A 26,943-nucleotide genomic window follows, 5' to 3' on the forward strand; every position below is an offset into this window, starting at 1 on the left:
TGGGGTTTATTCCAGGCATGTAAGGCTGGTTCAGTGTTCAAATATTAATCAATGTAAGCCACCATACTAACTGGCTAAGTAAGAAAAATCACATCATCTTATCAGTTGAATTTATGCAGAAAAACATACGACAAAGTCCAACACCTATTGCTGATAAAAAGTCTCACAAAGCTAGGAATAGAGGGCGATTTCCTCAATTTGATAAAGAACATCTCCAGAAACCTACAGCTAACATTGTACTTAACGGTGAAAGACTGAATGCTTTGCCCCTAAAATGAGGAACAAGAAATCTATCCTCCTGTTTTCAGATGGCTTTTTATTCAGAGACATTGTAGAGACTCTAAAGGGCCCAGGACCGTCAGATATGCTGCTTTCAAAACAATGGCTGCTATGGTTGCCTAGCAGGCCTCTTGTGAATTCTAGGCCTCAGTAATCTGTGCATGAAAAGAACCATGATATTAAATCACTAACTGGATTTTCGAATAAAGTGACTGAAGTAAAAAAAAGCGAAAAACAAAATACAAAACACTCAACAAAATACTGGAAATTCCAGCCAGTGTAATAATGTAGAAGAAATAAAAGGAATACCAATCAGAAAGGAAGAAATAAAATTGTCCCTATTTTCAGATGACGATTGTCTGTGTGGATAATCCCAAGGAATCTACAGAAAAATCCTGGAACTGACAGTGAATTTAGTAAGGTTGCAGGATATAAGATCAATATATAAAAATCAATTATATTTCTACATACCAGCAATGAACATGTGGACACTGAAATCAAAATACAACATATTTGTAATTGCTCCAAAAAAATTCTTTGGTGTGAATCTGACAATATAGGTACAGGGCTTGTATGATGAAAACTACACAGTGCTGATGAAAGAAATCAAAGATCTAAATATATGGAAAGCATACCATGTTCATAGGTTGGAAGACTAAACATAGTAAGGATATCAATTTCCCCCAAAATGGCATACAGTTTTAACACAATTACTATGAAAATCCAGGTACTTTTTAAAAGATGCACACAAGCTTATACTACAATTTACATGGAAAGCACAGGCCCTAGAATAGCTAAAATAGTTTTGAAAAGGAAAAACAAATTTGGAAAATTACCCTATGTTAAGCCTTTCCATGTAGCTATAGTAATTAAGACAATGTGATATTGACAAAGAGACGGACACATAGATCAAAGTAAGAGTACAGAACCCAGAAAAAGACCCACACAAATATGTCCAATAGGTTTTCAAATATTAATAGACAATTATTGTATAGCAGTTTTAGGTTTACAAAAAAAAAAAAAATTGAGTAGTTACCTCAGAACCTTTAGAACTCTCCCTCTACAGAGAGTTCCCATATATCCCAATGCCCTTGTTTTTTTTTTTTTTTTTTTTTTTTTTTTTTTTGTCCTTGTGTCTGGGGCAGATATTGATCAGAGGAGTGTCTACTGACCCCCAACCCCTTTTTTTTTTTTTTTTTTTTTTTTTTTTTTTGTGGTACACGGGCCTCTCTCACTGTGGAGCACAGGCTCCAGACACGCAGGCTCAGCGGCCATGGCTCATGAGCCCAGCCGCTCTGCAGAATGTGGGATCTTCCCGGACCGGGGCACGAACCCGTGTCCCCTGCACTGGCAGGTGGACTCTCAACCACTGCGCCACCAGGGAAGCCCGCTCTCATTTTTTAACATCTTGCCTTAGTATGGTACTTTTGTTACAATTTATGAACCAATATTAATACATCATCATTAAACACTAAAGTCTATAGTTTACATTAGGGTTCACTCTTCATGTTGTACATTCAGTGAATTTTGACAAATGCATAATGTCATGTACCCACCACTATAGTATTGTACAGAACAGTTTCACCACTGTAAAAATCCCCTGTGCTTCAATTATTCATCCATTCCCCTCTGTCCAAACCCCTCCCCCAGACACAGAATCTCTGGCAACCAGTGACATTTTTACTCTCTTTATAGTTTTGCCTTTTACGGAATGTCATTTAATCGGAATCATACAGTATTTAGCCTTTTCAAATGGGATCAGCAACATCCATTTAAGATCTCCACATCTTTTCATGGCTGTGTAGCTCATTTCTTTTTCTTTTTTTTTTCTTTTTTTTTTTTTGCGGTATGCGTGCCTCTCACTACTGTGGCCTCTCCCATTGCGGAGCACAGGCTCCGGACGTGCAGGCTCAGCAGCCCTGGCTTACAGCCCTAGCCACTCCGCGGCATGTGGGATCCTCCCGGACTGGGACACGAACCCGTGTCCCCTGCATCGGAAGGCGGACTCTCAACCACTGTGCCACCAGGGAAGCCCTCATTTCTTTTTCTTGATGAACAATATTCCAACACACAGATGTACAACAGTTTGCTCATTCACCTACTGAAGGACATCTTGGTTGTTTCAGTCTTTGGCAACTATAAATAAAGCTACTAAAACATTCATGTGTAGGTTTTTGAATGAATATAAGTTTTAAACTCATTTGGGTAAATACCTAGGAGTGCAATTGTTCAATCATATGTAAGGCTATGTTTAATTTTGTCAGAAACTACCAGAAGTATCTTCCAAAATGGCTGTACCATTTTGCATTCCCACCAGCACTGAATGAGAGTTCCTATTGTTCCACATCCTCACGAGCATTTGGTGGTGTCAGATTTTTGGATTTTAGCCAATTTAATAGGTATATAGTAGTATTTCATTGTTTTTTGAATTTTAGACTCCCTATTGAAATATGATGTTGAGCATCTTTTTACATACTTATAGCCATCTGTATATCTTCTTTGGTGAGGTATCTGTACAGATCTTTGTCCATTTTTTAATGGTGTTGCTTGTCTTCCTATTGCTGAAATTTTAGAGATCTTTAAAGAGTTTGTATATATTGCATTGAAGTCCTTTATCAGATAAATAATTTGCAGATATTTTCTCTGAATCTGAGTCTTGTCTTTTCATTCTCTTAAAGCTCTCTTAGAGCAGCATTAAAAAAGTCTAGAACCTTTTTTCTTTTTTTGCATGTGGATGTCCAGTGCTTCTAGCAGCATTTGCTGAAAAGACTATTCTTTCTTCATTGAATTGCCTTTGTCAGATTACTGAAAAAATACAGGGAGTTCCCTGGTGATCTAGTGGTTAGGACTCAGCACTTTCACTGCCATGGCCTGGGTTCAATCCCAGGTCGGGGAACTAAGATCCTGCAAACTGTGCAGCAGAGCATGGCCAAAAAAAAAAGAAAGGAAAAAATTACACCTGCATCTACTGTATCATGCAATTGTCCTCTTGGGCATTTATCTCAGAAAAACAAAGATTTATATTTATATAAAAACTTTAATAGCAGCTTTAATTGTAATAGCCAAAAACTGGAATCAGCCTGATTGATGTCCTTCAACAGGTAGGTGAATGGTTAAATAAACTATGTAGCAAAACCATGAAATAGTATTCAGTAATAGAAAGGAATGAAGTACTGATACATAAAACAATTTGAATTCATCTTCAATTATCCTGAGTGAAAAAGGCCAATACCAATAGATTACATACAGAATGATTCCTTTTATTTTACATTCTTGAAATGAAAAATTGCAGATGTAGAGAACAGATTAGTGGTTGCTATGAGTTAAGGAGATCATGGGGTGAAAGGGAAGTGGTGTGGCTGTAAAAGAGCAACATGTCTGCACTTAACAATAGACTATATGTTCTTCTCAAGTGTATATGGAACACTTCTGCCATAAGCCATAAAACAAACCTCAGTAAATCTAAAGGATAGAAACAATACAAAGTGTGTTTTGACTACAATGGAATAAAGTTACATCCATAACAAAATAAAATTGGGAAATTCACAGATATGTGGAAATTAAACAGCACACTCTAAAAGACCAATGAGTCAAAGAAGAAGTCAAAAGAGAAATTAGAAAATAATTTGAGATGAATTAAAACCAGAACACGACATACCAAAACTCATAGGATGCTCCTAAGGCAGTGCTTAGAGGGAGATTTTATAGCTTTAATCACATAATGTTCCATCTTAAGACACTGGAAAAAGAGGAGTAAACTAAACCTAAAGCAAGCAGAAGAAAGAAAGTAATAAAGATTAGAGCACAAATTTATGAAATAAGGAATAGGGAAGCAATAGAGAAAATAAAGGAAACCAAAAGCTGGTTTTCTGTAAAGATCAACGAAATCATTGAATATTTAGCTATATTGACCAAGAACACAAGAGAGAAAACTCAGATTATAAGAATCAGAAATGAAAGAGGGGACATTACTAACTTTACAGAAATAAAAAGGATTATAAAGGAATATTATGAACAATTATATGCCAATTAATTGGATAACTTAGATGAACAAATTTCTAGAAAGATGAACTATTCTAACTGATTGAAGTAGAAATAGACAATACAAATAGACCTATAAGAAACAGAAAGATAGAATTAGTAATAAAACAACCACCCACAAAAACAGCACTAGCCCATAGGGCTTTACTGCTGAATTCTACCAAACATTAAAAAAATCATTACTAATTCTTTACAAATTCTTCAAAGAAACAGAAGAGGAGGGGATACTTCCCAACTTACTCATTCATTTTGCAACACCCTGACACCAAAACCAGAAAAGACCTCACAAATAAACTGAGAAACTATCTTATGACTATGGACACAAAAATCCTCAAAAATACAGTGACACATAAACAAATTTTATACCATTACCAGGTGGGATTTATCTTGAACCAAGGATGGTTCAATACACAAACTAAATTAATTAGCATTAGAAGGGAACTTCTTCAATCTGATGAAGGGCATCTATAAAAAAAACAGAATTAGTATAATACTTAATGATGAGAGACTGGATGCTTCCCCCCCTAAGATCAGAGACAAAACAAGGATGTCCACTCTTGCCACTTCTATTCAATGTTGTACTAGGTAGAGGGTCTGGCCAGAGCAATTAGGCAAGAAAAAGAAATAAAAGGCATCTAGGTAGGAAAAGAAGTAAAACTATATTCACAGATGTCATGACCTTATATATAGAAAATCCTAAGGATCCCAGTAAAAGTTATTAACACTAATGAATGAATTTAGCAAGGTTGCAGAATACAAGAGTAATGTACAGAAATCAATTGTATTTCTATACACTTGTAGTGAACAATCTGAAAGTGAAATTTTAAAAACACTTCCATTTATAATAGCATTAAAAAGAATTACATAGAAAATTTTTATAAAAGAACTGTAAAATTTATATACCAGAAACTATAAAACATTACTGAAAGAGACTAAAGACCTAAATAAATGGTAATCTGTATTCATCAACTGGAAGATATTTTAAGATGGCCTTCCCCAAATTGATCTACAGATTCATTGTAATCCCTATCAGAATTGCAGCTTTCTTCTTTGCAGAAATTGACAAGCTGATTCTAAAATTAATATGGAAACTCAAAAGGCTCCAGAACAGCAAAAAAATATCTTGAGGTAGAACAATTAAGTTGGAGGAGTCACACTTCCTGATCTCAAAACTTACTGTAAAACAACATTAATCAAGACAGTGTGATATTGGCATAAGAAAAGACATATAGATCAATGGAATAGAACTGAGTCCAGAAACACCCCGTGTGTCTATGATCAACTGATTCTCAACATGGGTGGCAAGACCATTCAATGGGGGAAAGAACAAACTTTTCATAAATGATGGGACATTGGATAGCCTCAAACAGAATAGTGAAGTTGGATTCTTACCTCACACCATATACAAGTATTTACTCAAAATGGATCAAAGTTCTGAATGTAAGAGTTTAAACTATAAAACACTTAGTAGAGGGCTTCCCTGGTGGCACAGTGTTTGAGAATCTGCCTGCTAATGCAGGGCACACAGGTTCGAGCCCTGGTCTGGGAGGATCCCACATGCCGCGGAGCAACTAGCCCGTGAGCCACAACTACTGAGCCTGCGCATCTGGAGCCTGTGCTCCGCAACAAAGGAGGCCGTGATGGTGAGAGGCCCGTGCACCGCGATGAAGAGTGGCCCCCGTTTGCCACAACTGGAGAAAGCCCTTGCACAGAAATGAAGACGCAACACAGCAAAAATGAATAAATTAATTAAGAGTTAGGACTTCAACATATTCATTAAAAAAAAAAAAACTCTTAGTAGAAAACATAGGGGTAAATTTGCATGGTCTTGGATTTGGCGATGGTTTCTTAGATGAGACCAGAGAAGTGCAAGCAACAAAAGAAAAATAGATGGACTTCATCAAAACTGAAAACTTCTATGCTTCAAAGACACTATCAAGAAAGTAAATATACAGAATGGGAGGAAATATTTGTAAACCATATATCTGATAAGGAATTTGCATGTAGAATGTATAAAAAACTCCCACAACTCAGTAATAAAGACAAATAACCCAATTTAAAAGTTAGCAAAGGATCGGAATAGACATTTCTCCAAATAAGATATTCAAATGGCCAATAAACACATTAAAAAATGCTCAACATGTTTTGTCACTAGAGAAATGCAAATCAAAACCATCCACTCAGGGGGAAGGGTAAGCTGGGACTAAGTGAGAGAGTGGCATTGACATATATACACTACCAAATGTAAAATAGTTAGCTAGTGGGAAGCAGCCGCATAGCACAGGGAGATCAGCTGGGTGCTTTGTGACCACCTGGGTGGGATAGGGAGGGTGGGAGGGAGACGCAAGAGGGAGGGGATATGGGGATATATGTATATGTATAGCTGATTCACCTTGTTATGCAGCAGAAACTAACACAACATTGTAAAGCAATTATACTCCAATAAAGATGTTAAAAAAAAAAAAGAAGAAAAAAACCCCCCCACCCACTCAGATGACTATAATAAAAAAAATCAGACAATAAGAATTGTTGGTGAGGGAATTCCCTGGTGGTCCAGTGATTAGAACTCTACACTTCCACTGGTGGGCACCTGGCTTTAATCCCTGGCTGGGGAGCTAAGATCCCACAAGCCGTGCGGCGTGGCCAAAAAAAAAAAAAAAAAAAATTGTTGGTGAGAATGTGGAGAAATCAGAATCCTCATACACTGCTGGTATGAATGTAAAATGGTGCAGTCACTTGGAAGGCAGTACAGCAATTCCTCAAACAATTATAATCACATTATTACCTACTAATTCTACTTCTACATATATATATAACCATGAGAAATGAAAACATGTCCACACAACAACTTGTTCACAGATGTTTAGAGCAGCATTATGCATAATCACCAAAAACTGGAAAAACACACGTCTATCAGTGGATGACTGGAGAAGCAAAATGAGGTATACCCATACAATTAATTATTATTTGACCATAGAAAGGAGTGAAGTACTGATATATGACTGAATCTTGTAAACATTATGCTATAGAAGAAGCCAGTCACAAAATACCACAGTCTACGATTCCATTTGTATGAAATACTGGAATAGGCAAGCCTATAGAGACAGAAAGTAGACTGGTGGTTGCTTAGGGATGGTAGGGATGGGGGGATGGAGCATGATAAAGGGCATGAGGTTTCTTTTTGAGGTGATGAAAATATTCTAATAGTAACTGGTGATGGTTGCACACATGTGTGACTATCCTAAAAACCAATGAATTGTACATTTTAAATAGGTAAGTTACATGTTATGAGAATTTTCTCTCAGTAAAGCTGTTATTTTTTTTAAAGGGAAACATGAAATATCCTTGTGATGAAAAATGTTATGTATCTTTAAAAACAAAACAAAAACAAAAACCTAAGAGTGGAATACCTGGGTCCTCTGATGAGTGTATGTTTAACTTTGCAAGGAACTGTCAAACTATTTAAGGTGACTATACTATTGTGCCTTCCTGTTGGCAATACATGAAAGCTCTAGTTGCTCCACATCCTCAATACTCAGTATTTTATATATATTCTTAACTTTATGACATTCTAATAGGTATGTGCTGTTATATCACTGTGGTTTTAATTTGCATTTTCTAAATGACTGATGACATTGAACATCATTTTTTGTGCTTATTTTAATTGCCATCCATGTATCTGGTGAAGTGTCCTAAGGTTAAAAAAATAAGTTACAAAAGAACAAAAATTAGGGACTTCCCTGGTGGTCCAGCAGTTAAGACTCCATGTTCCCAATGCAGGGGGCCAGGGTTTGATTCCTGGTCAGGGAACTAGATCCCGCATGCCACAACTAAAAGATCCCACATGCCACAACAAAGATCCTGCACACAGCAATGAAGATCCCATGAGCTGCAACTAAGATCCGGAGCAGCCAAATAAATAAATATTAAAACAAATTATATTAAAAAAAAACAAAAATTAAATTTCACAAAAATTAAAAGCTTAAATTAACACACAAATAAAATTTAAAGATTAACTGAGAAAATATTTGCCATATATGTGAGAGAACAAGAATAACAGATTTAACATGGAAAGAGACAATGGGTTTTGCCTTATCTCCTCAGTGTACCTGCTGCAGGTATATACAACCTCCCACAGCACCAGCCTAATGTGTAAAGGGCTCTGACTCCTCTCACAGGTGATCTGGAGGCTGAAGCTGGGAGGGGCCTAAGGGGATCAGGTCAGAACTTGGAGAGGCAGGGAGATACAGCCCAGGAAAATACACCCAGTGCTCTGCGTGCAAACAAGTTCAGCAGGCAGAGGTAGTGGGAAGGTGTGGAGCATCAGTAGACAGGCGTAGGGAGGTCAGCAGGCATGGCATATGGGTAGGGATGAGGGCACAGTGGCACAGAGGTTGCCTGTAGGCGCACAAGGGACAGCAGGAAGGGTGGGGCAAATTTTTGGCCATTATTTATTCAAATATTTTTTCTTATCACCACCTTTTCTCTCCTTTCCTTTGAGGACTTCAGTTAACTGTGTATTAGGCTATCTGACGTCCCATGGCTTACTGATGCTCTTTTCTGTTCTTTCCTCCTTTGGATTGTCTGTTTTGGAGCATTTTTATTGCTCTGCCTTCAAGTTCACTTATCTTTTCTGCAATGTCTAATCTGTCATTAATCCTATTCCACACATTTTTCATCTCCATGTTACAGGTTTTCATCTCTAGAAGTTTGATTGCAACTTCCTTGTTAGGGTCTTCTATGTCTCCACTTAACTTTTTTGAACAAAAGGAATAGTGTAATAATGACCGTTTTAATGTCCTTCTCTGCTAATTCTAATATCTGTGTAACTTCTGGGCCAGTTTTGACTGATCAGTAAGATCGCTTATTCTCATTTTGCATTGTGTTCCTGCTTCTTTGTATGCCTGGTGTGGATGCCAGACACTATAAATTTTACCTTGTTGGATGTTGGGTACCTCTGTATTCTTATAAATTCTCTTGAACTTTGGTTTGCAATGTAATTAATTACTTGGAAACAATTTGATCCTTTTGGGTCTTGCTTTATTTTCTGTTAGATGGATCTGGAGCAGTGCTCTAATTATTCTCCAAAACTGAGGCAAGACTTCCTGAGTAACTCTTCTATCCCAAGCCTGTGAGTTATGAGTTTTTCTAGTCCTGTTGGTAGGAACAGGCACTATTCCCAGCCCTGGGTGACAACTAGACAACTGTCACCCTAATCCTTTCAGATGGTTCTTTGCCTGGCCTCAGCCATTTCCTCATCACACAAGCACTGACCAGTATGCAGCTGAATATGCAAAGGCACTCCCTCTGCTGAGCTCCAGGGTTCTCTCTCCATGGAGCTCCCTCCTCTCTGGGATTCTGTCCTGAAAACTCTAGCTGCCTTGGTCTTCCTGGGCTCTCAGCTTCATGTCTTCAACTCATGTATTCTGCTGGGCTCTACCTCAGCTTCCCCTCCCTTTGTTGCAGCCTGGAAACTCTCTCTCCAGGTAGGAAGCTGGGGCAGTCACAGGGTTCATCTTTGCTTTCCATATCCCAGGGATCACTGTCCTTTGTTTTCTGATATCGAGTGCCTTGAGACCATTGTTTCATGCATTTTGACTGGTTCCTTTGGTTGTTTCAGGCAGAAGGGTCAATTTGGTCCCTGTCAATCCATCTTGGCTGGAACCAGAAGTTTCCAACCAGTCTTTCTGCTGCTTGTCTCCTCTCCTGTCCAAATAGTAGTGTATAAAAACACTTGATTGTCAAAGTTTTATTCACGGGAACATGTGCTCAGTGCCATGACTTTGCCTCTGTGATCCCAGTTGGTCCTCACAACCATGCACGTTTTCTTAACCTCACCCTCCCTTTGACAGCTGAAAAGTGAGGCCCACGTTTTTCCTGGTTTGGATCCCAGGCAGGCCTGTCAGTTCCGAGGCTGCGTGCATCCTGGGGCTCCAGAGTTCTCAATGCCTGTGCAGCATCTATGGCTCATTCCTCAGAGAAAAGCTCACACTTGTAGCCTGGCTTCTGGGTGTCCATGCCCAGATGCAGTGTGTGTGCTGGCTCTGTCAGGCATGCACGCGTGCCTGGTTCTCATGCAGCCACGTGACTTCTGAGTGAGACAGGCAATGGGATGGCCACCTGGCAGGGAGGTGCCGAGGAGGTCCAGGACCCAGGGGAGAAGGTGCTTGGCCCTCACCAGGCTTGAGGATTCTGTGATTCTGGCTGTCTCTTCTCCTGTGGATCAGCATCGGGACCACTTTCCAAGAAAATCCCAGCTTCCAGATAATTCTTCAGAAAACTCAAGTCTGTATTTATGGATTTCCTTACATGATTTCCTTGGTACCCAGCACAGTCAGAGACCCAGAGCACAGCACAGACAGAACCAAGGACCTCTCCACCTGGCTTGGGAGAAGACAGGTGCACGGTGGCCAGCCCACTCGCCCAGCTCAGCCTGAGATGCTGCACGACCAGGAAAGTGACTCCATGCTGTGAAATGACTTTTTGCATGGAGGGGCCGGGGGGTCAGATGACATCAAAGGTGAGGAATTCACAGTGCAGGGGAGGGAGGTGGAAGTTAGAAGGAAAAGGCAGGGCAAGTCAGGACCATTTGGTATCCAATGCGTGTTCATTTATTTTACACTTACAAAAGAAATCGCCCACCCTCTGCCCCATCCCCCTCAAAAGTCTCTTTTTACAAACATTTAAAAATTAAAACTAAATGAAGATAGACAAGTTAATTTCAGTACAATTATTTTTCAATGTAGCTGTCATAATTAGAGTTTAAATTTCCTACAAGTGACCAATGTCCAAGTGACTTATAGGGAAATCCTGATTATTGGCCAAAAGGAAAATTCCATATTACAAGTTAGCAAATTCTAGTACAAAAATAGTCCATGTGTTGGAATAGGCTTTCTTTTTACATAGGTCTCAGGTCAGTCTACTGACTGCATAATACGCTAACGTCTCAGGGTTCTCTCTTTCACAAATGGCTCATTCGTCATAGCTGGAGCAGCACGGCACCTACAGTAGCAGGGCTAGTGTCCATCTGGGGACCGTGCTGGAGATGGCAGGCCTGGGCTGCCTCACTGGCCCTGGGGCAGTTGCGCAGAGCTCCAGCTCCGCACTGGGGTCCTGGAGGGAGGAACGAGTTGTGGGCACAGCTGCTCCCCATGAGGGAGAAACAGGCCCAGGACACAGGGGAAGTGTGCCCAGGGGCTGAGCCGGTACTGGTGCAGGACAGCCCACATCCTGCCAGTGTCTCCTCATCCTGTAGCCCAGCGAGATAAGAGGCCGACCTGTGTGTCCTCAGTGGCGAGAGTGTGGCCCTGCCCTTGCTGTGGCTGGGCAGGCTACTTGTCCCTCAAGATGTCGAGCTGTTCCTGACACTCGGTGAAGAGGCGCTGGAAGCGGAGGTTCTGCCCGATGACTGGCAGCAGCTCCTTCAGCAGGTCCCTCTTCCGCAGACCCTGCGGATACAGGAGTGACAGCTGAGTGCAACTGACAGTGAGGAGAGCTAGACTGTGGGGGTTTTCCTGGCCCAACAAAGACCCTTGTGCCCATCTGCCCCATGGGCACCCAATGGAGAAACCATAGATGGATGAGAACAATTTCTCTGTATGCTGGGAGGCCTGGGACAGCTAAAAAGCTGAGCTTGGGCACATGGGGTGGAGTGGCAGGGCCCAGGGAGGGACACAGTTCAAGGGTGGGTACCAGGTAGGTTCTGCTCTTCCGTGTCCCTTAAGTCTGCTGGCATAGTAACCGCTGGCCTCTGATTGCACTGGTTAGTGGCTAGAGTAGCCTGACCTTCCAGAGCAGAATGCAAGTAAGGCTACCAGGGCAGAGGGCCAGGCAGACGGCTATCCTGGAGGGGCCACTCCCTTATGTGGATGTGTTCCAGGGACTTGAGGTCAAGGCCAGGGCCGAGGAGGTGCCTGGGTGACAGTGACTGGCCTTGGTTTTACAGTCCTGGAGTCTCTGCTCTCAGCTCTTGCCTATGCCTCCTCCACCCTGGGTGGCACCATGTCTGCCTGGGCCCTCCTGCAACATGCACTGCCATGCAGGGTCTCCACTGCACAGACCCTTGAGGAGCACGGCTGCTGCAAAGGGAAAACCACCAACTGACAGCACTGACCACTGGAAGAGAAGGGCCAATATGTTAAAACAAGTGTGGTAACAAGTTGATGAATTATAGAAAAGAACCAAGTGTAGATACAAAGTTTGAGCAACACAGTGGTTGAAGGAGATGGGATTAGCAGGAGACTGGACACTGCTGAAGACCAAGTCAGAGTGAGGTCAGATAGAGGAGCAGCCCACACTCAGCAGGGAGGCAGGCAGAGGGGAAACTGTAAGAGGAGAAACTGTACTGTTGCCTACAAAGGCAGGTGAGCGCAGCAGGCAGGCCCAACATCCACATAATGGATCCCACAGGAGACAGAGAAAGAAGAGAGAAGGAAATATTTAAAGAAATAATATGGGTATATTTCACATAATTAAACAACAACGAATGGCCTTAGGTTGAAAGGCTCCACAGAGTGCTGATCAAGTAATATATGGGAAAACTGATAACCAGACACGTTAGAATGAAATATACAGAATTTTCAGATATAAAAGACAGAAAATTTCTGAAAATTTCGAAAGTACAACAACATATTACCTACAAAGGAAGACATACCAAGATTCACAATAAAGTGTTTTTTTTTGGCTGTGCTGCGTGGCCAAAAAAAAAAAAGATGACAACTCATGACCAAGTAGGGTTTATCCTGGAAATCAAGGAGAATTTAATATTAGAAAACTTAGAACTGGAAAATAGGAAATAAAAAGATTATTTGCGATGACTTCATTGTTTAAACCACATAGAAAATGCAAAACAATTAATGGACAAATTAATAAAAATAATAGAAATGTGTAGGAAGATGGCTGGTGATTAATATACCAAAGTCAAATGCATATGTACAGCAGCAATGAATAATCAGAAAACATAAAACAACTTATCACTTAGAATACCCACAATTATAAAATATCTAAGAATAATTCTAAAAATGATGTGTATGGCCTATGTGCTGAAAATTAAAAAACTTTACTGGAAGGCATTAAAGAAAACCTAAATGAATGGAGAGTACTGATGGGAACAGTAGCATAGTATAGATATCAGGACGGAGGCTGCAAAAGGCAGTGGTGAGCACTGTGGCATGTGAAAGCTGCAGGGGAACTGCAGAGCCCTGGGAACCTGGGGTCAAGAGATACAGGTAGAATACAACAGAATGTCTAAGGTTGTGGAAAGAAGCAGGAGTGAAACTTTTAGGGAAATTAAAAAATTTAAAAGCAGTCTTGTATAGCATAAGTGGAAATACAGCACATGTTGAAAATGGATTAAACTCCTTAATCAAAAAATGGATAAAAGAACAGGATCCAACTATATGCTGCTTACAAGAAAGTGAAAGAATCAAAAAGATATCCCATGTAAATAATAAGCAAAATAGAAGAGATGGCTATACTAATAATAGACAAAATAGACTTTAGGTCAAAAATTGTTATAAGACACAGGACACTGTATAATGATAAAAGGGTCAATTGACCAAGAAGATGTAACATTTATAAACATATACCCACCAAACATCAGAGTTCCTAAACACATGGTGCAAACATTATCTGAACTGAAAGGAGAAATAAGACAGTCCTACAATTTGCAGAAGACTTCAATATCCTATTTTCAATAATGGATAGAACAACCAGACAGAAGATCAATAAGAAATAGAGGACCTGAAAAGCAGTATAGACCAACTGGACCTAAAGCACACATATGCAGAACACTCCACCCAACAAGAGCAGAATATACATTTTTCTCAAGTGCATGTGGAACACTCACCAGGACAGACCACATATTAGGCTACAAAACAAGTCTCAATAAGCTTAAAAAGACTGAATCATAAAAGTGTCTTTTCCAATCACGACGGAATGAAACTAGAAATCAAAAGCAGAAGAAAAACTGGAACACACACAAACATGTGGAAATTAACACACTGTTAAACAATCAATGATTCAAAGAAAAAATTACAAGGGAAATTTAAAAATATCTAGGGACAAATGAAAATGAAAACACAACATACTGGAATGCAGCAAAAGCACTGGCTAGAGAGAAGTTTATAGCTATAAGAATCTACAAAGAAAGATTCACAAATCAAATCAATAACAGAACACTGCATTTAACAAAACTAGAAAAGCAAACTAAACCCAACAAGCATAAGAAAATCATACATATCAGAAAATAAGTAAAATGGAGAACAGAAAAACTAAAGAGAAAATAATAAAACCAAAAATGAATTCCTTGAAAAGATCATCAAAATTGACAAGCATTTAGCTACATGGACTAAGAAAAACAGAAGACTCAAATAATGAAAATCAGAAGTGAAATAGGGACATTGCAACTGATGCCACAAAAATAAAAGGAGTATAAATAAGAGAATACTATGAACAACTGTACACCAACAAATCAGATGACCTAGATAAAATGGACAACTTCCTAGAACTACACAGCTTACCAAGACTGAATCATGAAGAAATAGCAAATGTGAACAGACCTATAAGTAACAAGGAGACTGAATCAGTAATCAAAAACCTCCCAACAAAGAAAAGCCCAGGACTGACCAGATGGCTTCACCAGTGAATTTTACCAAAAATTTAAAGAAGAATGAACAACAATCCTCCACATACTCTTTCAAAAAACTGAAGAGAAGAGAACATGTTTAGATTCATTGTATGAGACCAGCATTATCCTGACATGAAAGCCAGACAAAGACACTACAAGGAAAGAAAACAGTCCAATATCCCTTGTGAACACTGATGAGTCCTGAACAAAATACTAGTGCAGTGGTCCCCAACCGTTTTGGCACCAGGGACCGGTTTCGTGGAAGACAATTTCTCCACGGGCTGGGGGCTGGAGGTGGGAGATGGTTCAGGCAGTAGTGCAAGCAATGGTTCAGGAAGTAATGCGAGTGATGGGGGATGGTTCAGGTGGTAATGCAAGTGATGGGGGAGATGGTTCAGGAAGTAATGTGGGTGATGGGGGGGATGGTTCAAGGTGGTAATGCAAGCAATGGTTCAGGAAGTAATGCGAGTGGTGGTGGGGGGCATGGTTCAGGCGGTAATGCAAGTGATGCGGGAGATGGTTCAGGTGGTAATGCAAGTGATGGGGGGATGGTTCAGGTGGTAATGGGAGTGATGGTTCAGGAGGCAATGCAAGCAATGGTTCAGGAAGGTAATGGGAGTGATGGGGAAGATGGTTCAGGCGCTAGTGTGATCGATGGTTCAGGAGGTAATGCGAGTGACGGGGGGGATTGTTCAGGCAGTAATGCAAGTGATGGGGGAGATGGTTCAGGCGGTAATGCAAATGATGGGGGATGGTTCAGGTGGTAATGCAAGCAATGGTTCAGGCGGTAAGGGGAGTGATGGGGGGATGGTTCAAGTGGTAATACAAGCAACGGTTCAGGTGGTAATGGGAGTGATGGGGGGGACGGTTCAGGCAGTAATGCGAGCGATGATTCAGGAAGTAATGTGAGCGATGGGGAGTGATGGGGAGCAGCAGATGAAGCTTCACTCGCTTGCCCGCCACTCATCTCCTGCTGTGCGACCTGGTTCCTAACAGGCTGCAGACTGGTACCGGTACTGGTACTAGCAAACAGAATTTAACAGCAAATGGAAAGGATTATATACTATGACTAAGTGTGATTTACTCCTGGAATGCAAGGGTGGTTTAAGAAAATAAAATCAATCAATGTAATACACCACATTAACAGAATGAAGAAAAAAAAATCCCAGAAGATCATCTCAATTGATGCAGAAAAAGCATTTGACAAAATTCAACACTCCTTCACTACTAAAACAATCAACAAAGTGGTAATAGATGGAAACTATCTCAGTAAAATTAAGGCCATATATGAAAAGCCCACAGCTAGCATCATACTCAGTGTTAAAAGACTGAAAGCTTTTGCTCTAAGGTCAGGAACAAGGCAAGGATGCCCCACTTTCAGTTCTATTCAACATAATCCTAAAAAGTCCTAGCCAGAACAATGAGGCAAGAAAAAGAAATAAAAGACACACAAATTTGAAAGGAAGAAGTAAACTTATTTGTTTGCAAACAACATAATCTTATATGTAGAAAACCCTAAAGATTCCGCAAAAAAACCCATTAGAACTAATAAATGAATACAGCAAGTGTGCAGAATATGAAATCAACATACAAAAATCAGCTGCGTTTTTATATACTGACAACCAACAATCTGAAAAAGAAATTAAGAAAACAATTCCATTTGCAATAAGCTCCAAAAGAACAAAATACTTAGGAATAAACTTAACCAAGGAGGTGAAAGACTAGTATACTGAAAACTACAAAATGTTGCTGAAAGAAATTAAAGAAGATATAAATAAATGGAAAGACATCCCATGTTCATGGATTGGAAGACTTATTAATATAGTTAAGATGTCAATAATACCAAAAGCAATCTATAGATTTAATGCACTCCCTATCAATATCCTACTGGCATTTTCCACAGAAATAGAAAAATCCATCCTACAATTCTTATGGAATCCCAAGGGACCCCAAATAGCCATATGAATCTTGAAAAAGATGATGTGCAGTCTCATACTTCCTGATTTCAAAACTTATTTCAAAACTACTGTACCTTTTAATTTTTGAAGTATGTGACTACATTATCATTCAAAATAAATTTAAAATAAAAAAACCTGAAAAGCACTATTTAAAAAAAATCAAAGGGAATGAAATAAACTGCTATAAGCAAAGCAAAACATTCTGTCTGCCTGTGGCACCAGGGGCAAACTACCAGACAGAGGATGTGCCCTCTGGCTGGAAGGCTTCTGTGGCTGGTATCAATACCAACAGCCACCAGTACCACCTCCCAGCCTGGGCTCTCAGAAATGGATGGTGCTGTGTTTCAGGCACCAGCCTGGACACAGCTCATCACCACTTCTCAGGTCAGTGTCACAGGTCCTACAATGAAGACCCTGGCAGACGGAGGCTTCCCAAGAGCAGGGTCCGGCTGGGGATTCAGAGGCCGGCAGCCACGCACGCACCTGAAGGACGGCTGCTTAGTGCCCAACCCTCTGCTTACTGTCTCCCTCCTGTACACACTGAGCCGTGATCTTTGAGGGAAAGAAACCTGGATTTTGGGGGTCCCCTGAGATGTGCTGGTAGCTCATATCACAAATTTTCCCAAAATATAAAGAATTCCTACAAACCAAAACGAAAAACAAATGACACCAACATATTTCAACAGGAAATACAAGTGGCTCTTAAATCTAGAGTCAGCATTGCTCGTTGGCAGCACGCTCCATCCCCAGCTCCATTTCCCAGCCATCCTGAGGACCAGTTTCATTTGAATGGCCAATTCTCACCATGAGAGTGTTCACAACGAAACTCAACAAGAAGGCAGAGGGCTCATACTCAATTCACCCCCTCTGCTCCCCATATCAAGAAGAAGAGACAGTAAGGAGCTCAATATCAAAAAAACAAACAACCCAATTAAAAAATGGGTGGAAGGGCTTCCCTGGTGGCACAGTGGTTAAGGATCCGCCTGCCAATGCAGGGGACAGGGGTTCGAGCCCTGGTCTGGGAAGATTCCACATGCTGTGGAGCAACTAAGCCTGTGTGCCACAACTACTGAGCCTATGTGCTACAATTACTGAAGCCCACGTGCCTACAGCCTGTGCTCTGCAATGAGAGAAGTCACTACACTGAGAAGACTGCACACTGCAACAAAGAGTAGCCCCTGATGACCGCAACTACAGAAAGCCTGTGTGCAGCAATGAAGACCCAATGCAGCCAAAAATAAAATAAATTAAAAAAAAAAAAGGACGGAAGACCTAAATAGACATTTCACCAAAGAAGACATACAGATGGCCAAGAGGCACATGAAAAGATGCTCAACATCACTCAATTATTAGTGAAATGCAAATCAAAACTACAATGAGGTATCACCTCATGCCAGTCAGAATGGCCATTATCAAAAAATCTAGAAAAAATAAATGCTGGAAAGGGTATGGTGAAAAGGGAACCCTCCTGCACCATTGGTGGGAATGTAAATTGATACAGCTACTATGGAGAACAGTATGGAGGTTCCTTAAAAAACTAAACATAGAACTTCCATATGACCCAGCAATCCCACTACTGGGCATATACCCTGAGAAAACCATAATTCAAAAAGAGACATGTACCACAATGTTCATTGCAGCACTATTTACAATAGCCAGGACATGGAAGCAACCTAAATGCCCACTGACAGATGAATGGATAAAGAAGATGTGGTACATATATACAACGGAATATTACTCAGCCATAAAAAGAAATGAAATTGAGTTATTTGTAGTGAGGTGGATGGACCTAGAGCCTGTCCTACAGAGTGAAGTAAGTCAGAAAGAGAAAAACAAATACCGTACGTTAACGCATATATATGGAATCTAAAAAAAAAAAAAAATGGTACCGATGAATGTAGTGACAGGGCAGGAATAAAGATGCAGACATAGAGAATGGACTTGAGGACACAGGGCGGGGAGGGGAAGCTGGGGCGAAGTGAGACTAGCATCGACATATATACACTACCAAATGTAAAACAGATAGCTAGTGGGAAGCAGCGGCATAGCACAGGGAGATCAGTTTGGTGCTTTGTGACCACCTAGAGGGATGGGATCAGGAGGGTGGGAGGGAGGCTCAAGAGGGAGGGGATATGGGGATATATGTACACATATAGCTGATTCACTTTGTTGTACAACACAAACTAACACAGTATTGTGAAGCAATTATACTCCAATAAAGATGTATTTAAAAAAAAAAAGGCATAAATTCAGAAGAGCACTGAGGCCAGAAGGGGATGTGGCAGACAGCAGGAGTTGGCTCTGTCCAGACCTGCTCCAAGACTTCCCCGCCATACTCTTCACAGCTTGCCTTCCTGGCCTCCCTCCCAGTGGGGGTGCCCAAGTGGTCTGCTGGCTGCTATGAGGCATGGGCTGGCTTTCCTTTTAAGAGGGTGGATGCTACTGGTACTGGCTTCCTTCTGTCTTCCTTCCTTCAATTGGACACGAAAGCCATCTTATGACATGAGGGAGAGGCCAACAGAATCACAGAGATACAGACCTCCACTTAACTCCAAAGGACTTGTCTTGGAGGACAGAATAAAACTACTTCAGCCACCACTAGACAGGGTATCATTTACCTGCAGTTGAAAGCATTTGTCATGGATACTGGGACCCCGAGCAGACCAGTGGTTTTAGGCAGTTGGCAGAGGTAAAAAGCAGGTAGCATTGCACTGATGGTGCTCCTGGGAAGGGAGCCACAGGCTCTCCTGGACAAAGCTTGGGGTCAGCAAGAACAGCAGGAAGGAGGGGGAGAGGAGGGTGCATGGCTGGTAACCGGTGGCCTGCCTGTGCTCCCCACCCCACCTTGGCCTAGAGTGCCCACCTTCAGGCTGAGACAGAGAACCTCTATGTAGAGCTCTGGCTAACGTCTTGGGCTCAGGCCCCCAGAGTGGCAGCTGGGCACAGAGTGAGGCCCCACAACCCGGCCAAGGGTAGGGCTTTGTCAGACACGTGCTCCCCCACCCCTCAAGCAGATGGCCTGTCAGGCTTCCCCAGAGGTGAGGTGTGCTGGGAAACAGCTCGACTACTGCAGGTAATTCCGAACACCCTTCCTGTTGAGGACAGGGGACAAAGCTGGTTAAGCAGAAGCAGAACTCCAAGAGCTAATGTGCTGGGGTGAAGGACTGAACTGGGGTGGGGGAAGGCAGGAATCCAGAGGGACACCTTGGCCTTGGGAACATGTACTGATGAGGAAGAGGCTGAGTGGGCTTCTGTCAGAGTTGAGAGCCTGGGGGACCAAAGCAGGGGCCTAAGGCCCATGAAAAGTGGGGGTCCCTGGTAAACCACCTCATCTTTGTGCTGGTATCCCCAAGGGATGACCCGACCCTAGAATAAGGGTAAACTGGAAGGAAACCAGCCCCCCTGCACCAGCCAGTGCCCAGCTCTGAAAAGTCCCCAGGCAGCACGGAAAACCTCCATCCCGACCGGGTTGAGACCCTGCAGAGCGGGTGCCTTAAGAGCTGGCACCAAAGCAAACAAAATGCTCTGCGCAAAAGCCACATAACCTGAGGCTCAAGCTATTTCTACAAGCAATTTTTCAAATACCATGTCCAGCAGACAGCTGAAAATAACCAGGCACTTGAGGAGATAAGATTACATGAACGAGAACCAGCAGAAACATTTATAAGCAATACAGACAGACCCACAAGGGCTCCTGATATTAGGACTATCAGACATGCAACTTTAAAATAACTAAGCTTACTGTGCTCAAAAGACTAAAATGAATATTTCAAGGAGAATTAGAACTATAAAAAATGATGGAGCAGATTTTAAGAAGGGAGGACATGCTATCTCTCTGATGATGAGGGAAATGAAAGGGAAGCTATAACCAAAGACAGCCTCTAAGTAAAGTCCACAGAATGAATGAAAGACATAGACCGAGAGCTTTGTGAGACTTGAAAGCACCAAGGCAGGATCCCGAAAGAACTTACAAAGCAATGGAAATCGGACTGGCGGCAGTTTTAGCAACAGCAGCAAATGCTAAAAGTCTGCGGCACAATACCTTCAAAACTGTAGAGAATTGATTTTGAACTTAGGATTCTAGTAACCAACTAAATTAACATCTACAGCAACAAAATAAAAAATGGAGGCCAAGTACACACCAAGACCTCCAGAGTCCTTCCAGGACTGACCCTCCAATCTTTCACCTCTTCTACCCTCCCATCACCTCTGCTCAGCTGCTCCTTTTACACTCGAGCCCTCATACCTCAGGGCCTTTGTCCTCACTGTTCCCTCTGCCTGGATGTTCTTCCCCCAGATATCTGCGGGGCTTCCTCCCTTACCTCCTCTGATCTCTGTCAATCAGTCAGTGCTTCCTCGATCACTGGATGTAAAACAGCACCCCATCAGCACTCCGCACCCCTGCCCTCTTCATTGGTGTTCACAGGACCCCATCCCCGTCAACACATTACATGTACTTGCTCATTTGTCTCCAATCTGCCTCTGTCCCCATGAAGGCTGGGCCCCTGAGCCTTGCTCGCTGCAGCTGGCTGCCGAGCTACACCTGGCCAGAGTGGGGCTCCACCGGCAGCTGCCCAACGGCTGAGTGAAGCAGTGGAGCGAACCGTGCCCCCAGTTCCCCGTCAACCTGTTCCTTGCCCAAGTCGATCAATGCACTCTACCCACTTGTGTGCGCCACAGTCTTATCTGTGCAATTTCATTATGTTCATTATTCTCTTTCCCCTTTCATCAGTTCACATTCCCAGAGGGTACTGGGCATATGGCCTAGTTTAAGTTTTATAGGTTTTGTTTCAGGGTGAGATTAGAAAGATTAAAGGTGACAGCTGTGGCATTTAGAAACTATACAGCTTTCCTGCCCCATTACACTGCTGCAGACATGACCGCAATGGGAGGGGAGGCAGGGACTCCTGGTCATAAAGATAATAGCAGCTTGCTAAATACATCTTGAATCTGCTTCCTCTCCCTTCTCTGTGGCTGCCACATGGATCCAAGTTGTCTTCAGCTACTGCCAGGTCTGCCTTGTCCTGATTGCTCTGCTACATCAGCGCCAACTCCTCTGCCGGCTCCCGCTGCCCTAAACTAAACCCCAGCTCCTCACAAGGTCCCAGGGATCCACCTCCTGCCCTCTCTGGACTCACGTCACACCCTCTCCTCTGCCAACGATGTTCCAACCACAGCGGCCTCCATGGGCCAAGCCCTCTGCACTTCTGTCACCTCTACCAGCACATTCCCCGGTCTCCACGGAGCAGGCTCATTCCTGTCCTGGGGTTTCATTCTGAAAGTCCTCTTCCGAGGTCTCCCCGCCGCATTCTCCCAGGCACACCCGTCATTGCTCTGTTGACTGAACTGCTTACTCGCTCATGTCTGCCTCCTGACCGGACTATGAGCCTCACTACTAACAAATCCACAGCCCCCGGCAGGCAGCCTTCCCAGCACAGGCACGTGGCTGAGTGGATGCTCTCTCAGCCCCTGATGCCAAGGGCTCCTGCCAGGGTGGGTGGGCTGGCAACTCGCGCTCTCTCTGATGCCGGCAGTGTGCTGGAAGAGTGTAACAGGAAAGAATTTCAAAGCACTTTGGCTTACTTTTCAATTTCCACCTTTACTTTTCAGGAGAGATTTCTTGGGCCAAAAAGGAAAGTGGCACTTACCACTACTGTTGACTCCCATTGGCTTCCAGTGGAGGAGTGAACAGGCCCCAGTAAGTCCTTGCATATTTCTCGGAGTCGGTATTCAAACCCTTATTATAGAAAACAAAAAACAAAACAAAACAGAAATAGGAACACATTACAAAAAGAAATAGAGTCAAGAACAGGCTAAGTTGTTGTGTACATCAAAGCAGAAAGAACAGACACTCACTTTGTTGCCTCCTTGTCTCAGTTCAGCGCTCAGAGGCCATAGCGAGAGGCTCTGACTCACCACCCCCAATCCCGGGAAACACACACAGTGGCCGCTGTGTGCTGGGCCAGAGAAGACGAGACGTGGAAGCTCTGGGACAGACCCCCCCCAAGGGGGTGGAGAATGTGGGGGCTGTGGGAGGAGGGGAGTGGGCTGAGGGGGCCTACTGGCGAGAAAAGGTGGGGGCAGACGCACAGGGTCAGGTGGTGTCCTTCTAGAGAAGATTGCCGTGGGAATGAATTTGGGTGGAGGAGACGGAGGAGGAGCTGGGGCTACGGCACAGCTGGGGGGAGCGCCAGCCACGCTGGAGGCAGAATCGGGGGCAGCCGAGGCCACAGGGAATAGAAGAAATCAGCCAGTGATGAGGGTGGAACCTGAGGATGCTTAGAGGAGAGCTGTTGTCCCTGTGAAGCTCGAGTCCACCTCCCCCCGGGGAGGAAGGAGGGACAGAGGGTAGGGGAGTTGTGTGTGGGCCCTGGGCCATACGCGCGTGAAGATGGAGAAAGGGAAGCAAGCAGTGGAAGTGAGGTGTCCCCTATAGGGGCAGCCCCAGTGAACTGAAACCCAGGATGGAGGAAACCAGAGAGGAGCCGGAGGCAGGCTTTCCGGGGGTAAGGGGGTGAGGCCACACGTGACCTGAGTGCCCGGCAGAGGCGCAAGGTTGCAGGAACACCGAGTGTTTAAGTTTGGGTGGGATGAGTCCATACTGAACTCATCCCTGGGGTCTGTGGGGGAGGGGTCTGGCAACGTGACGGGCGAATTCTGCGAGTTATACCCATAGAGGTCGGGCAAGTTTTTCTCTGTCTTTTCCGTACTTAATTTGTTTTCTCTAAATCATGAACAAAACAGGGGAGGAGTTGAAAGCAAAGCAAGAAAGGCAGGAGAGGGTGTGGGGGTGCCGGCTCCGTGACCAGGCCCAGGCTGTGTGGTGACACAGGGAGAACTGGGGAGGGCCATCCCCAGGCCACGGCCCTGGAGGACAAGCTCAAGCGGAGGGAAGCTGGCAAGGCCAGAGCCCACGCCTGCCTCACAGGGAGTCAAGAGGCTGTGGGAGGTCACGTCTTCCAACACCCTGCTGTCTGCTGACCCACAGAAGGAGCGGGGTGGGGCGAGGAGGGGGGATCCTGGGACGGGGACATGGGTATAAGAGCCCTGGTGGGGAAAGCTGGGCTGGAGGGCCGAGGGGAGGTGCTGGACAGCAAGCTGGTCCTTCCAGGCAGGAGAAAGAGAGGTACAGGCCCACCAATGCTCTGAGGGGGCAACGAGGTCAGGGGGAGCTGAGCTTGTGTCTGTGAGTACTCTGCCCCCACATCCTCCTGCCGCCAATCCTTGTGGCCTCAGGGGCTGCTCGGTTCAGCCCGTGGTGGGGCGGGACACCTGCTGAGCTGCCCACCTCACTGACTTGGGAGCAGGAGGGCAGGGCCCCAGGGGGCGACCATGGGAAGCCGGGAGGGAGGACAGAGCCCAGGCTGCTGCACCTGGGCCCTGACACTCGGGCCCTCGGGAGGGTCCCGTTGGGACAGGGACTGAGAGGGGCCCGGGAGGACAGAAGGACCACCGGGAAGCTCACCTTCGTTCACGAGGTATCGCACGTAGAGGAGGAGCCAGTGGCGGTACTCGTGGCTGGAGCGCAGGGTGAGCGCTGCGGCGACCTGGCTCTCCAGGTAGGCCAGGGTGGTCTCCTGCTGCACCATGTGAGGCACGGAGAAAAGCCGGGCTGCCTGCCTCCCCGAGCTGCTGGGGTGGGGAGGGGGCAGGTATCAGACTCCACAGCGGCCCAACCGCCCCCAGGTCCTGCTGTTCTGCACCTCCCATCCAGCCCCTGAGGGGATAGGCCAGCAGCCCAGGCCCCCACCCAAAGTGCAGCCCAACATGGGGATCTATGACCCGCAGCCCCTCAGACTGCCGCCCAGGTCTTGAAGTGACAGAGCTGTGACCCTGCACCCTGAGACAGTGCTCACTGTGGCTCCCAGCCCTCGGCAGCCCCAGCCCAGCCCTGTGAGTGCCGCTGGGCTCAGGCAGTCAGAAGGCAGGCCTCGGAGGGACCACGTCCACACAGCCAGCCGGATGCCTCCCCTGCACCTGGGTCACCTACGTGGAGGCGCGGCCCTGGACTATGGCTAAGGGTCCCGAGCACAGCATGGCGTCCTGGGGTGGCAGGCTGCTTCTGAAGTCTGCACACTGGGCCAGGGAGTCCTGCTTGTCAGAAACCAGGTTCCTGGGGAGGCAAAGGCAGGAGCAGAACTCAGGGAAACCAGGAGGCCCAGCAGAGGCAGGCGGCGAGGGGCACTGAGGGAGCCAAGGTCCCTGTATGCCCATGTGGGGCCTCCTTACTCGGACACTCTGGCCCTGGGTCTTAGGTCCGGGGGCAGGGGGCGAGTATGCCTGGGATGCTAGTCTGTCTGGGAGCCCATGTGCTGCGGCCCTCGGAAGCAGCTGAGAAGTCCCGCTGTCCAGCCTTCCAGAGCTCACACAGCATCCCAGGCATCAGCGCTTCACATTCTCTGGACCCTTCACACAATTTAAAAACAGCCTGGTGCCTACAGAGTCCACATTTCCCTTCTCAAATAACCAGCTTGTTTCCATTATTGTACTAATCACATACAATACACGATATTTTGCAATTTGGAGGAGCAGGGAGTGGGGATTTTGAGGGTTGCTTTTTTTTTTTTTTTTTTAAACTCAAGAAAGAGATCTCAGTCTGAGGATAAACTTGTGTCCGGCAACCCTTAACAGAGACAGGCTGGATGGTGGCACACTTGGGCCTGAAGGAGCAAGGAGCAGGCAAGAGAAAACTTCTGATCGGCTGGTACACGAGGTACACCCTTCCTAACTCTGGGTTAAGATCTCTGATGTACAAAGAAGTTTTACAGGTACTTCCCTGCTTAGGACTCCATGCTTCCTATGCAGGGGGCCCAGGTTCAATCCCTAGTTGGGGAACTAAGATCTGCGAGACATGCAGCATGGCAGGAAAAAAAAGAGGTTTTACAAATATAGAAAAGGACTCCAAAATGGACAGAGCAAAGGTACAGACCTCACACGTGGTGAGTGACAGTGCAGCCCCACTAATGCACCAAGCCAGTTGGAAGTGTCCCTTGGCTCCGACTAAGCTACAAAAACAGCAGGGCTGGATGAGGCTGCCGTGAAGCTGACGGTACCTACGGAGGCCAGGCTGGAACTACTCATCAACAACCATAAAAGTTCAAATGTCTGCTCCAGACAAAGTGACCCCCGGGGAACAGTGGAGGGGAAGGACAGCGTCCCTGTGCACGGGTCTGAGGGCAGAGAGGCAGGGGGCCGGCAGGGATTGGGGCTGCACTGTGGCCTCCACTCTGGCCAGACTCCCAGGAGAAGCGGGCCAGGCGGGGCCCTTGCTGGCTGTGCTGGGTTCTGGCTCAGATGGACCCTCCATGGGGCAGGGCTCAGGGTGGTGTGCTTACCACGCAGACAGTGATGGGTTGAAGCAGTAGGCCTTCCCGTCCGACAGGTTCATCACGGGGATTCCATGCTGTGTCAGCAAGATCTGTGACACTGTCATGTCACTTCCTAGGGAGACACCAAGAAGGGGTTCCAGCGTATTCCCGTCAGCGGGTGCCATGGCTCCCGCAGCTCTAGCCACGCAGAAGGGACCCCAGAGCCTGCTCTCCATCTCGGTTGAGCGGAGCCCTTTGTGCCAGACCTGGACTTGAGCTGCCCGCCCCCAGCCCCACCCCAGGCATGGGGTGGCCCCCGGCCAGGCTCACCTGCCAAGATGGAGTGTAGGGACTCTTCCTTCACCACCACTATCTGCCTGTGCACATCCCTGGGGGAGAGAGGAGCAGCTCACCCTCCAGCCAGGCCTGAGGGCCTGTGTGCCGGGCGGGGGGGTTGGAGGGGCGACCCTCCCTGAAGCAAGGAACACCCGCATAGCCGCTCCCGCCCTGCCTCTCACCAGACGGACAGCGTGGCTGTGGCGGTAAGGGCCATGACGTAGGAGCCAGTGCAGTGCAGGGTGGAGATCGGGGATGGCAGCAGGATGGGAGGGAGGAGGCGTCGACCACAGGTGGAGAACACGGACAGCATCCGCTTTTCACAGGCGACACACACCACGTCACTGGGGGAGCAGGGGACTGGCATCAGGGGGGCTGAGAGCTCTGGTGGCCC

General features: G+C 45.1%; 1 protein-coding gene across 1 annotated transcript in view; it reads right to left on the reverse strand.

Moving 5' to 3' along the window:
• Window positions 1-11,651: 11,651 nt before the first annotated feature.
• The window catches only part of HIRA (histone cell cycle regulator), a 57,314-nt gene continuing 42,022 nt past the window's right edge, over window positions 11,652-26,943 (reverse strand). Inside the window, exons 19-25 of the mRNA XM_007460016.1 lie at window positions 26,732-26,893; window positions 26,544-26,602; window positions 26,241-26,346; window positions 24,896-25,018; window positions 24,371-24,534; window positions 22,554-22,642; window positions 11,652-11,768 (exon numbers count right to left, since the gene is read on the reverse strand). Coding sequence (XP_007460078.1) covers window positions 11,652-11,768; window positions 22,554-22,642; window positions 24,371-24,534; window positions 24,896-25,018; window positions 26,241-26,346; window positions 26,544-26,602; window positions 26,732-26,893 — 820 coding nt within the window. The remainder of the gene's footprint in view (window positions 11,769-22,553; window positions 22,643-24,370; window positions 24,535-24,895; window positions 25,019-26,240; window positions 26,347-26,543; window positions 26,603-26,731; window positions 26,894-26,943) is intronic.

The sequence above is a fragment of the Lipotes vexillifer genome, unplaced genomic scaffold (genome assembly GCF_000442215.2).
Source record: "Lipotes vexillifer unplaced genomic scaffold, Lipotes_vexillifer_v1.1 scaffold987, whole genome shotgun sequence".
NCBI classification, from domain to species: domain Eukaryota; kingdom Metazoa; phylum Chordata; class Mammalia; order Artiodactyla; family Lipotidae; genus Lipotes; species Lipotes vexillifer.